Source organism: Natator depressus, chromosome 15, assembly GCF_965152275.1.
Source record: "Natator depressus isolate rNatDep1 chromosome 15, rNatDep2.hap1, whole genome shotgun sequence".
NCBI lineage: Eukaryota > Metazoa > Chordata > Testudines > Cheloniidae > Natator > Natator depressus.
In genome coordinates this window covers 14415763-14428632 of record NC_134248.1, presented here as the reverse complement: position 1 = coordinate 14428632, position 12870 = coordinate 14415763, and the positions used below count along the sequence as shown (strand labels likewise).

General features: G+C 40.9%; 1 protein-coding gene across 2 annotated transcripts in view; it reads left to right on the top strand.

The window, feature by feature from the left end:
* The window catches only part of LOC141999497 (clathrin heavy chain 2), a 58193-nt gene extending 46508 nt beyond the window's left edge, over positions 1 to 11685 (top strand). Inside the window, exons 29-33 of one of the 2 annotated variants that reach the window (XM_074973006.1) lie at positions 527 to 697; positions 5310 to 5531; positions 7089 to 7109; positions 9158 to 9233; positions 10857 to 11685. In XM_074973006.1, the coding sequence (XP_074829107.1) occupies positions 527 to 697; positions 5310 to 5531; positions 7089 to 7109; positions 9158 to 9233; positions 10857 to 10972 (606 nt within the window). In that variant the 3' untranslated portion in view covers positions 10973 to 11685. The remainder of the gene's footprint in view (positions 1 to 526; positions 698 to 5309; positions 5532 to 7088; positions 7110 to 9157; positions 9234 to 10856) is intronic. The other variant, XM_074973007.1, reaches the window with a different exon arrangement.
* Positions 11686 to 12870: the final 1185 nt, after the last annotated feature.

Genomic DNA, 12870 nt, shown 5'->3' with positions numbered 1-12870 from the left:
AACACTTCTCACATAAATAGCAGATTCCTTCTAAAGTTACTTCTCTCTAGACAGCATTAGAATAGAGTTGTTACATCTTGGCACACTATGTGTGCTGCTGTATGGAGGTCTAGTTAAAAAGAACACCTTGTGTGTATGACAGGTTGCAGGCTTCTGTGTTAAGTGGACTAGGGAGACAGACCAGTTACTTAAGTCTGCATAACTTGTCCGCTGCTAATGGGACACTTAGCACTTGTATCAATGTTTCTGTACTTCAGTAATCCCTTTAGGCAAAACCAGCATCATGGCTTTGTTTAAGCCTGGGGGACTGACTCCTTTGGAGCAAACGCCTCTCTTTAGAAATTTTCTAATCTGAACAGCTAGAATGCAGTCATGTCCATACTGCAGTAACCTAGAACTAGCAGCCCCCAAAACCGAAGTTAATTCATGCTAGCCATACTTCTCTAGTTTTTTTGTTTGTTTGTTTCTCCAGTGGTGGTCAAACTTACTTGCTGTTCTGATAGCTAATAGAATTTTTCTCTAATAGGGGTTGAGAGCATCTATTGATGCATATGATAACTTTGATAACATCACACTAGCTCAGCGCTTGGAGAAACATGAGTTGATTGAATTTAGGCGTATCGCAGCCTACTTGTACAAGGGTAATAATCGTTGGAAACAGAGTGTGGAGCTCTGCAAGAAGGATCGTCTCTACAAGGTCAGTTAACATTGAACATTTCCCTTTTTTAATGGTATGGAAGAGGTTATTCTAAAAGGCATCTCCAAACTAAGCAGCAGTGAGCTTTCTGCACTGTCACTGTAGCATGGATTGCACCTGCCTTCACAAAATTGGTACAAATTCTGGATTAGAACTAATCTAAGAGGCCATGTCAATAAAACTAAATTCCTTTTCACACACTGACTTCTTTTTTCCATAGGTGGTTATCTTGTAACAAACTAGTGCTGATTAGGATGCTCACTTGACAGGAGTACACTTTCTGTGTTTACCAAAAAAATCTTGTAAAATTGTACTTCAGATGGGGAGCCCTGTGCAGTGGAATCAGTGTGCAATTACTGAGGCTCCTGCCTCCATTAAAACTTAAGTGCAAAACAGTACGTGATGTGGATAGTTATATATTCAGTGGAGGTACAGCACAAGCACTGTATGTACCTGAAGCAAAAAACACTAGTTCGTCTCATCTGCACAAGTCTGAACACACCTTTTGTCTTCTGAGACTTGAACCCAAGATGGAACTAATGGCTCTGCCTTTGCCAACCTCTTTGGGGCAGGACATAGTAGAGAAGCACTTGAAGGCCCTGTAAACCTACCAACCGTAATGATAGGTTAGCCTAAGCCACTTCTGATTTTTGTGTTGAAGACTCTCTAATAGTGACTTTGCATATTGGCATCATCCCTATTTTAAAATGTCAGCACAAAGACTGGTTTCAGAGTAACAGCCGTGTTAGTCTGTATTCGTAAAAAGGAGTACTTGTGGCACCTTAGAGACTAACCAGTTTATTTGAGCATGAGCTTTCGTGAGCTACAGCTCACTTCATCGGATGCATAGCATATCGTGGAAACTGCAGAAGACATTATATACACACAGAGACCATGAAACACAACTTCCTCCCACCCCACTCTCCTGCTGGTAACAGCTTATCTAAAGTGATCTTCAAGGAGGGCCATACAAAGACTGCACTCAGATGCCAGAAACTAAGGCTTACTGCTTTTTTAAAACACCTTACTCGCACCCATACACAATCTCTTGGATAGAGACCTCTGTGACTGGTTCAATCACAGAAACCCCCTTGGAACTGTCACTTGATGTGATGAGACTACCTCTGAGCCAGTTTTCTCTGCCAGTTTGGGCCTCCAGAACCATGCCTTGTTGAGCCAGACATACCAGTCTGCTCCAACACAGACCCAGGGTCTGAACCACATGCCCCAAAGCTGCAGACTTAACTGAAAACAGCTGAAGTGCTCCTGTCTCCAGCACCCAGACACCCAGCTCCCAGTGGGATCCAAACCCCAAATGTATTTCTCTGTATAAAGCTTATACAGGGTAAACTCATAAATTGTCGATCCTCTAACACAGATACAGAGATACACAGCTGTTTGCTCCCCCAGGTATTAATTACCTACTCTGGGTTAGTTAATAAGCAAAAGTGATTTTATTAAATATAAAAAGTAGGATTTAAGTGGTTCCAAGTAACAGAACAAAGTAAGTTTACCAAGCAAAATAAAACACAATAAGAAACTGATTACAGATAAAATCTCACCCTCAGATGTTCAAATAAGCTGCTTTCAGACTAGACTTCTTCCTAGTCCAGGCCCAATCCTTTCCACTGGTAGCTTTTTAGCTCCAGCTCAGGTGGTAACTAGGGGATTTCTCATGACTGGAGCCTCCTTTTTCTGTTCCACTCCCTTTATATAGCTTTGGCACAAGTCGGGAGTTTTGTCTCTGTCCCCACCCCTCCTTCTAAATGGAAAAGCACCAGGTTTAAGATGGATTCCAGTACCAGGTGACATGGTCATGTCTCCACATGTCCTGTGAGACCCCCAAGCCTTCATTCTTCCTGGCCTGACTCTCACAGGAAGGCTTGTAAATGGCTGTTTACTTGCAACCAATTGTACTAGTTGACGGGAGCCTTCAAGATTCCAAACCACCATTAATGGCCCACACTTTGCATAATTACAATAGGACCTCAGTTATATTTCATATTTCTAGTTTCAGATACAAGAATGATACATTTATACAAATAGGATGACCACAGTCAGTAGATTATAAGCTTTTGCCTGAAGCATATTTCAGTTACATTCTATTCACTCATTAGCATATTTTCATAAAATCCTATAGAGTGCAACATCACAACCTCACTTTCACTTCTTGGAGGAAGTGTCTTAATCTCATCTGGCTTGCTTGCTTTAATGCCAGCAACTGGTATTTATTATTATAAATCCCATTAACTGATGAAAGGTCAAGTTGACAAACCAAATCTGATTTTTAAAATGGATACTGATAACTGTCTAGCTAATCTATGGTCTAAGCGTATTCTATGGTCCTATGCCAGGTAGAATGGAGCATCTCCATGACCATCTAATGGTTTTGTATAATCATGGACTACCTGGCATCTTGTACATGAAGCTGTGCTGGCCATTCTTGGGTTCTCCTGTAAATGCTTTAGTTCAGTGGCTCTTAACGAGTCCACCTTTCATGGATGGCTAAAGAATGCTAACCAGCTCAAACTTACTCTTACATTCATAACCTGGATGATGTCCTTCAAAGAAAATGAGCCTGTTTAGCGAGTGATGCCAATGTACATGTGGCTTGTGCAAGAACAGCAGAAAGGCATTCCGATCTCTGGTCTGTTTATAGAGATGCAAGCGGAAAAATTCGACCAGGAACTTAATGGTGAATTTGGCAATTTTAAGGCGAGTATAGGTTGGCTACGGAGATTTCAGAATGCCATTTTGGGAGAAAAACGCTCTGATGCCGATGCTGTGCAATTGTACCTTGCGAAGCTCAGGGAAATTGTACAGGCAGAGGGTTACTCGGAGGAACAAGTTTACAATGCAGACAAAACAGGAATTTATTATAAAATGTAGCCCGATAAAACCCTGGCTGTCGGAACAGGTGAACGTAAGAAGGATATAAACAGGCAAAAGATCACCTTACTTTATTTTGCGTGAATGCAACAGGAAAGCATAAATTAAAACCATTGTGCATTGGAAAGTCTTGCATGCCTCGGTGCTTTCATCATGTAAATGAATTGCCTGACGTTTTCGTACAAGAACTCCAAAAATTCCTGGATGACCAAAAGATTTTTGAACAATGGTTCTTCACCAAATTTGTCCCTTCTGTGCAAAAGCATTTGCAGGAAAAATGCTTAGAAGAAAAGGCCTTTCTTTTGCTCAACTGTCCAGCACATCCTCCGGCTGAAAGACTCGGAACCTGTGATGGTAGAATCTGGGTTGAATACTTACCTAAAAACACTATTTCCAAAATCCAGCCGCTTGATCAAGGTGTTATTGCCATTTTTAAGCAACACTATCGACAGACCTTGGTATGACAAATGACAATGAGTTGTCTCACTTTTTTTCTGAAGTTGACTATAAGACTTTTTTACACATTGGTGGTGGTTCCTGAAATTTATTACACACTGAAACAATAAACTGCTCTTGGATGGTGGGACTGAGTCGTTTGGCCACCTGCTCCTGGAATAAAATGAAGAAAGCAGATCAGTCTGAGGGATTTACAGAAAAGGAAGTTGGAGAACAGACATGGAGTGGATGCAGGAGCTGTGCCAGCAACTGTCCAGGCTCAGGGTAACTGTTCTGTCACAATATAAAGTCCTGGATAAGAGGCTGTGATGAAGCAGAAGAATTTTGTCCCGTTGCTGAAAGACTAATGGATGACCAAATTCTTCAGGCAGTATGACTAAACAGTCCAAAAGCTGAAGAATTGGCCTTCTCTGTGGAAGAAGAGGAGGAAGATGAAGTAGACGTGCCAATGTCAACTGCGACTGTAGCTGGCTTAGACTGCTTTGAGATGGTTCGAGAGGCAAGACGTTGAGCCTATAAAAATTATGCAGCTAGGTAGTCTTTTTTGCAGTCTGCTAAGTGGAAGCAGCACCGCAGCAAGAAACAAAAGCAACTCTGACTTTAAGAACTAGACTAGTTTATTGTAATGTTTACTTTAAATCTCTAATAAAGCAGATTTTTTTTCTCATTGTTTCCTTCAAGTAGGAGTTTATTTTCTAAGGTTTTCTATACTTTAGGGATGTGACATTTACTGGTACAGTAATTTTTAATTTAATTTAATTTCATTTTAACACTGTCCCCACAATAACACAGTACTTGGCATGGATCCCAAATCCCACATTCTAGCGAGGGTCTGGTGTATATATTCCAATCATTTTATAATATGAGAAAATAAGCTATTTTTCAGTAATAGTGTGTGACACTTTTGGTTTTTGATTTTGTAAGCAAGCACTTACCTCACGTCTCACAAAACAGCCTCCTGAAAGGAGTACAGTAGTCTGGAAAGATTGAGCCACTGCTTTAGTTTAACTGACATCAGCCAATGATCAATACTGCAGGCATTGACTACTAGTGCACAGAACCAGTGGCCTGAATTTAAAAATACTCACTTGGAAACCAATTACATTAGCCTTTGGCTGATCTTTAAGGCAGGAGAATGCCAAAGGCTGCAAACTACTTCACTTGGGGAAACGTGTCTGCAGAATTTGCTAAGGGGGGGTGGGGGGGGTGGAGTAGTTTTGAGGTGGCCAGGTGACAACTCTTAAAGTATGTGGCATTTCGCTTGTAGGATGCCATGCAGTATGCTGCAGAATCCAAAGATGTAGAGCTGGCAGAGAAACTGCTCCAGTGGTTCCTGGAGGAAGGCAAACAGGAGTGTTTTGCAGCCTCTCTCTTTGCATGCTATGACTTGCTGCACCCGGATGTGGTCCTTGAGCTGGCATGGAGGCATAACATCATGGACTTTGCAATGCCTTATTTCATCCAGGTGATGAGGGAGTACCTTACCAAAGTGAGTATTGCTTCTGTTGAAAGACTCACTACTTTGTAAAAAGAAAAGGAGTACTTTGTACTAGTTTCTTCCATGTTTTAGCATTGTCCAAACTGAGCTAGGTAAGACCGTGTTCATGGATTGCTGAGATACTGAACTCTGTTCCAGAAAGACCAGTTTGAGGTGGAGGTACATAAACTTCAGCACACCTCAGTGATCATGCTACATAGTACATCATAATGAACCAGTCAGAATTAAACCTGATGCTTTGAGGCTATAACTCTTAATTGATAAGACTAAACTGAACTGTTTCTCTAGCTGCTATCTATTCTTCTAGGAACTGTGAATCGAGACTCCAAGCAAAAAGGGCTAATACTGTGCATGCTGTTTTCTTGAATACAAGGGCAGTCTATTTCTCTGTAGTGTTCCAACCATTTACTTGACTACTTTTGCCTTCCAGCTTTTACATAAAACTAAAGAGTTAGTTTTTTAAAACCTAGGCTCAGGAGCTTTCAAAATGTGATGTCTCTTACCATTCCTCTGCCTTCTACCAACTTAATTTTAGGCTGCCACAGTCGTCTTGCCTGAGACCTAACTAGTTCTCTTCATGGGAATAGTGGGGTAGTACTTGTGAAGCAGCTAGCCTTCTGAAGCCCTCCCACATCAGGAACTATGGGAATACATCTACATAGACTCTATAGTTGTAGACCTATGGGACTACAGAATGTTTCAGGCTAATATATACACAGTGGATTCATATTTAACTTTCATTGCCAATCTTGTAAGCTTTCTGCATTCTGCTGAAATTGTAGCATCAGTGTTACTGAGACATTTCAGTAGTTCGGGTCATGTTTGTGTGACGTCCAGAGGGGAAGGAGCCACTGTCAACATGAATGCAACTTCAGGCTTTATCTCCTTGGGGCAAGAGCCTCAGCTGATGTAAATCATAGCTGCACCACTTCAATAGAGCTGTACGGGGGAGGCGGGGGGATCTTGCCCTTAGTAGTCATAACCATCTGTCTGCAAATATGGAGTTGCTAAATCCCACAGAATGAAACAAAACTGACTTATCACAAATGTAAAGCTAGAAGAAAATAAGTGCTACTTTCCTGTAGATACTGAGGAGATACATGGCTCCACATCAACACAAGGTGGAAGTCACTTTTCTACCTTCTTAACATGGGTAACATTTTGTTTTACAGTGCACAAATGTGCAAATACTGTCATACATGGAAATTCATGATTTAAGTACATGGCAAATACTATGTAATGGTGGAGTTGCTGTGGTTTAAGACATGCCATTTACATGATAAATGCAAGTTATATATGGTAAGTCTGTGTATGCTGTTTAATTACCAAATAACCTGCCAAAATAAGCTGTCTGCAATTGTAAGTAAGATGTAATATCTAATCCATATACGTAACTTGTGCATTGTAAAATAGTGACGAAATGATTTTCTGAGCTCTAAATATCTCTTGCCTTTATTGTCCCAGTGTTTTGATTGTGGCTCTTTTGCTTCAGATTTGTTTTTTTTGAATACTCACTTGATAAGTATTCCCTTCTGAACTTTCTTGCAGGTTGATGGGCTGTTTAATAAGGTGACAGTCTCTGATTTTAAACTGTGTTCATTTGTGTCCCTTAATATATATCCTAGGATTCTTACTGGAACCTAGTTGTAGCTTCTGCCAGCAGAGCAGCATAATCTTTGTCTGTTTCCTATTAACTTCTAATGCTGTAGAAAGACAGCTTCTCACATGCAACTTGGGAATCCAGCCAGACTTAGCTCACTTTCAGCTGGGGAAAACTAATCACTGAAGAACACTGTTAATAAGCATTTGGGCTAATGATGCAAAAAATTTTTTTTTGCCATGAGTCCATCCTTAACTCCTGTCTGATGTACTACATTCTTTTTTTTGTCGTAGATAGCCCATTATCGGAATCCTGTGACCTTCTGGTTTACTATACTGCAAGATCAGTTGTGAAGAGGGAGGAAATATCTAGATAACTGATTCCCAAGTGTTCTGCTTTACTCAGGCTACATGTAAACAAGTCTAGCAGCTTACCATACAAAGTAGTATGATCTCTTTAGAGAAGTGATGGCCCCTGACTTGGCAGGACAAAGCTTCCCAGCAGAGACTCTTGTCTGCATGCTCAGAAGCGGCTTTGGACTGATCTTTTGTATGCAAAATCTTCAGAATTTCAGCACAATAGCTTCAAATAAAACTAAGTCTGTGCCACTTGCATGTAAAAGTGGGGCAGTGGATTTCTCAAATAAGAAATGAGGCTTAAATAGTAACTTTAAACTGCTGGCTGGATTTACAGGTGACCATTATCTACTAAATGCTAGATTCTCCCCCCCCCCCCCCCAAAAAAAAAAAAAGGTGAAATGTGCATGGTGAGTCTGATGTGCAGTGAAACTAATTTAGTTTGTGGAATTAGAAAATGGGCTTCCTTTACTTAAATTTGATAAATTCTGTACTTCCTGTTACAGGCTGAATACTGTTGCTTCCCTCTAGAGGGAGTAGTATCCGCTATTTCTGGACAGATGTTAGTTATGCTGTGGATTGCACTTAAGTTATAAGCACCCATCTTTAACAAAGGTCATATTTTTTTCAGTCCCAAGTTGGCAACTCTGAAGGTGTGATACTTCAGTAAGATTAAATTTGGGGGGGCATGGGTGCTAGCTGACCAGGCCATTCCAGACATGCTTCCCTTGTCAGATTCATCTACATGTGCTATATCAGGTAAAAAGGAGTTCCAGAGCAGAGGACCTGCTACTAGGAACTCCTCTCCTTCCCCCCGCCCAGAATTCATAGCTAGGGATTTTAGTGCTAGTAGTTTTATTGTGGTGGTAAGCAGTGGCTGTCTAAGATATCAAAGACTAAACTAGGTGTGTATAGAGCAAAATAAAGACTTTGTGTTGTAGCTTCAGCCAGTTCCCCCTGTAAGACCACATCAAACTGTCTTCCCATTGAAGTCCTAGGAGATTGCATTGTTATCTAAAAGAAAATAAACTACCTCTAAATTAGTGAGAATATTTTAAAGCAATATATCTATAATATTGGCTCTGTAGCCTATTCACAACTTATTGGCATACCAGATAACTTTGAGGAACAGAGCTTACTATTTGCTGTACTAGATCTATTCACTTTACATAAGATACAGCATTGATTAGTCAAACCATGCTTCATGATGTATGGTTTCCAGAGGCAAACTGTAGGCGTGTGTGTTCAGAATTTCTTATTGAAGATGTGGTTAGTCAGCAGCTGTCTGCCAGACAGTTCTTCCTGCAGACTTGACACTGAATCTCTGAAACGGAAACTGGCAGCTTGTGTTGCAGGACACAACATTATCAATGGATGGAGAGCAAGTGCTACTAAGCATTACACCTGTACTTCAGATAGTGGACTTCGTTGTATTTAGCTAAGCAAATATTGATGCTTATTTCAGAACTAGTCTCCCCTCTTGGGTTTTAGACCCCATGGACAACTTGGAACACACAAGTATGTTCTAATGGCTTCAGAAGAAGACTTGCAAGGGCAACCCTTTAATACTTGAAGCATTTGGTATGAGACCTACCACTAAGAGGTGGCACATAACTTAGGCAAGGCCTTCATACGCCTCTCCTGTTCACTTTATAACATAGGTGGATAAACTTGATGCTTCTGAAAGCCTAAGGAAAGAAGAGGAACAAGTAGCTGAACCCACTCCAATAGTATTTGGTAGGTGAAAGACTTGGTGTCTTATTTTTATTTTATTGCTAGCAAGATATTAAGTTAGGTCTCCTCATGCTGGGCTTTCGTCACTTTCCTGTGGCCTATCTGTAATATAGATATCCTCCCACCTCCAGTCAACTTGAAGCAGTTTGTCTTCTCCCAGCTAGGGAACACTACTTGGAGCCCTTATCCTGGATAACTATCTAGTTGTACTTAATTAATATGCTGGAAAGTTTTTTGTGCAACACTTACAGCTTAAACATTTGAATGAGTAGCAGTACTTTAGCTGAAACAATCCAGCTTGGCTTATTCCACCCTTTACCATACCACTCCTTTAGACAAAGCATAAATCCCAAGTCTTTCAGTGGTGGGGGAAGGGAGAAGGAGCCATTGGGTGAATGCAAATACACACTGCTTTTGGTTTCCCAGAGTCTCTCCTCTGGATTGCCAGAAGAAACCGGTTCTTCCTTGTACTTCCTGTCTGATACCTTTCAAAGAGATTGGAAGTCTGCCTTTCCACTTGACAAATCAAGCAGTGAATGGATTTTTTTTTTTAAATGGCCTGGTCTAGAAAGACCTTACGTTGAGCAGGTAAATGGAAGGTCTCTTTCACAATGGACTCTGCAGAAGGCTGCTTCATAGGCTGTTTTTGTGACAAGGTAGATTCTGCTCACTAGCACTGACTTGAAGCAGCTCCGAGGCAGGGAAAGCTGTGGTCCACTCTCTAATGGAAAGGTTATCACTGCGTTGATTTATCTGCATGAGGCATGTGCGCTATTGGCGTTCATAAGATGCGTTTGCAGTCTGTGGTGGTACACATACACAAGCTGCTGAAAATTCAATAGCTTGAATTGCTTTGGTCAAAATTTTGACCATGCATGAGTCCTAACAATATACATTGTTTTTGTTTCAAGGAATCAATCTGTATTATTGGGAGGCTGTGTAGCTGTTTCAAACTAAATTGATACCCTTTTTTTTCCCCACCCGCACCTCCTACCTCACCTTGCACTGGCATTGGTGGGCAGATAATGCATTTTTCATTACATTGGCAATTTCAAAAACCCAAAATTCTCTTTGGGTCTAACACTTTGACCCAAAACAAGACGCTTTGTTCTGATTTTGAGCATTTTAAACATTTTTATTTTAAAAAACAAATTTTGAAACTCTTTTGGCTTTTCCATTTCTCAACATTTCCTTCTGAAATGTTGAAACAAGACACTCTCTGTGTCTGGTTTTTAAATTCTTGTAGGCTTTTTCTAAATGGACACACATTCATGACATGTTTTGGTGTCATTAAGGTTTTTTTATTTTGGTGGGGTTTGGGGGCTTGAAGTCTTAGTCAGAATTTCACCGAGCTCTAGGTACTGTGAATTGCTCTAAATCTGTCTGGCAAGAAAAGCTAGATGGCCTGTTTTCACATCATTGTGTCCTCTCCTCAGTGGAGGAGGTATAGTTTAGGTTCTCCCATCTTGTTTGTTAGAATACAAATATGCTTGTTAACCAGCTATATAGCCATTCTAAAGTCTGGGCAGTTTAACACCACCTCATCTCATTTTTTTTTTTTTTTTTTTTTTTTATTCCAGGCATTTGCAAAGCTTTGTTTAAACAAACTCCTTCTTCCCTTTCCAGGCCAGCAGCTAATGTTAACAGCAGGCCCCAGCGCAGTACCTCCCCAGGCCAACTTCCCGTATGGATACACAGCTCCAGGATTCACCCAGCCACCTGTTTATGGTTTCAATATGTAACTAGCTCTTTGACGGATCTAGTCTGTTTTTTTTCTCCCTTCCTGTCCAACTTCTTGGAGAAGTTTACAATGGTCCTAAAGGCACAGATGACCCCTCGGTTGGTTGAATACTTGCTGTCCCACTCAGTGAGAAGATTTCCAGAGGATACCTGTTACCATTATTTATTGCTATTGTCCAGTTACATTTCAACCTCCAAAGGCAGCTTTTGTTAATTATGTTGCAAGACTCTTGACTGAAGTCAAGGCACTATTTATCTAAAACTCCGAATACAGCAATAACTACTTGGGGCCAGGGGGAAGAGGGAGCGCATGTTCCTTGCTGCAAACCCATTGCCAGCAGTGGTTGTGCTGGGGAATCACCTGGCACCAAGTCGTTAAAGCTTAAAGTACTGTATCTGAAGCTACTAAGTAGGTAGCATGGATGTTCAGAATTGAGTTCAGCATCTTCTTACTGGTGGACTGTTAAAAGTTTGCTTAAATCTGACTACCCCATTTCGTTTGCAGTGTTGTATGCAAAAAGGAGAATGGGCTATAGAATATTAAAGTACTCTGCAAATTGTTTGGAGGAACATAGGGGAAATTTTTTGCAGAAAGTTCTTGGGGGCAGATTGAGCCTGTTCTGTACCGTCTGGGGTAGGTTTGAGTCTTAATTGCTGAAAGAGAATAAATCTGATCATACCAGAGAGCAAGCAAACTTCCCAGATGCTTTTTTGTTTAACAAGATGGGAGAGCATGTTACTCATTTGACATTAAATGGCACAAAAGGAAATCTCAGCTATATGTATGGCAAGTTGAATGGAGCAGGAATGTGTGTGCGTGGGCTGCCAGAGTACTATGAGCATATGCTAAGGTAACAATGATTCGAAGAGTGCAGTGTCAGAATGGGGGAGGGATATAGTGCTAAAATATTTGAGGTAGTGGAGAGGGATATAATCCTGGTTTTGCACCTTTATTAACTCTGATGCTGGAGTCAAGGTTTTCTGCTCCACCATCTTGGGCTGACTCAAATTCCTGACCCTGGCTGGCAACTAGAAGCAGTGTCGTCTGATCTGATTGGGTTTGGCAAATCTTGGTTTTGCTGTGCTGTAGTATAAATGGCACATCCACCGTTCACCTTTTTCCCTGAGAATGCCAACAGAGCTGTATTCCTTTGCCACTCTTCAAATACGTATATCATTAACGTTTTATGTACTGAAATTAGATAACAATGTATAATTTATGGTTATGAACTTTGTGCTAATCATGAATATTATAAAAGTCCAATTATAAATGTAAAACTGGTGCACGCTCTGGTTGTAGTCTTGATTATTTTTTTGGCAGGGGGAGTTGCATCTACCAACAGTGATGATATCAAAATGTCAACTGTCAAAGCTAGACTAGGCCTTTGATCACTGCCCTCCCCTCTACGTTACCTGCACTGTAGTAGGTCCAGAGCACTTTGGACTAAATACTTACTTGTATTTTCCTCATTCACTCCTCAGAATAGCTACAGGGGGAAAGTAGTGTATCAGGCAGTTCTTCTGCCACTTGCAGAGTGTCTTGCAAGTCCCAGGTGAAACTAACTTTTATGCTATGAACACAGTGCCCTAAACTTTTTATTCCTCTGGGGTCTCCACTATATACATTTTTAGATGCATTTGTTTATCCATTCTCATCTTGGGAACAAACTTAGTCATGGGCTTCATGAAGTGTCCAGTCTAGACTTGCATCCTTTACTTCAGTTGTACTGTAGCCTAGTTTAATACTGGACTGTAGTCTTTTGTGGGGCCTTTCCCAAAAGTGCAGCTATGTAAACTAAGCAGAGCTAAGTAAAGGAGAAACTGAACCCCTGGAAGCTACCAAAAGAACTAGTAAAACATCCTCTGCTGTAAATCGTTCAGTGCATCTTGGAGCACTGCC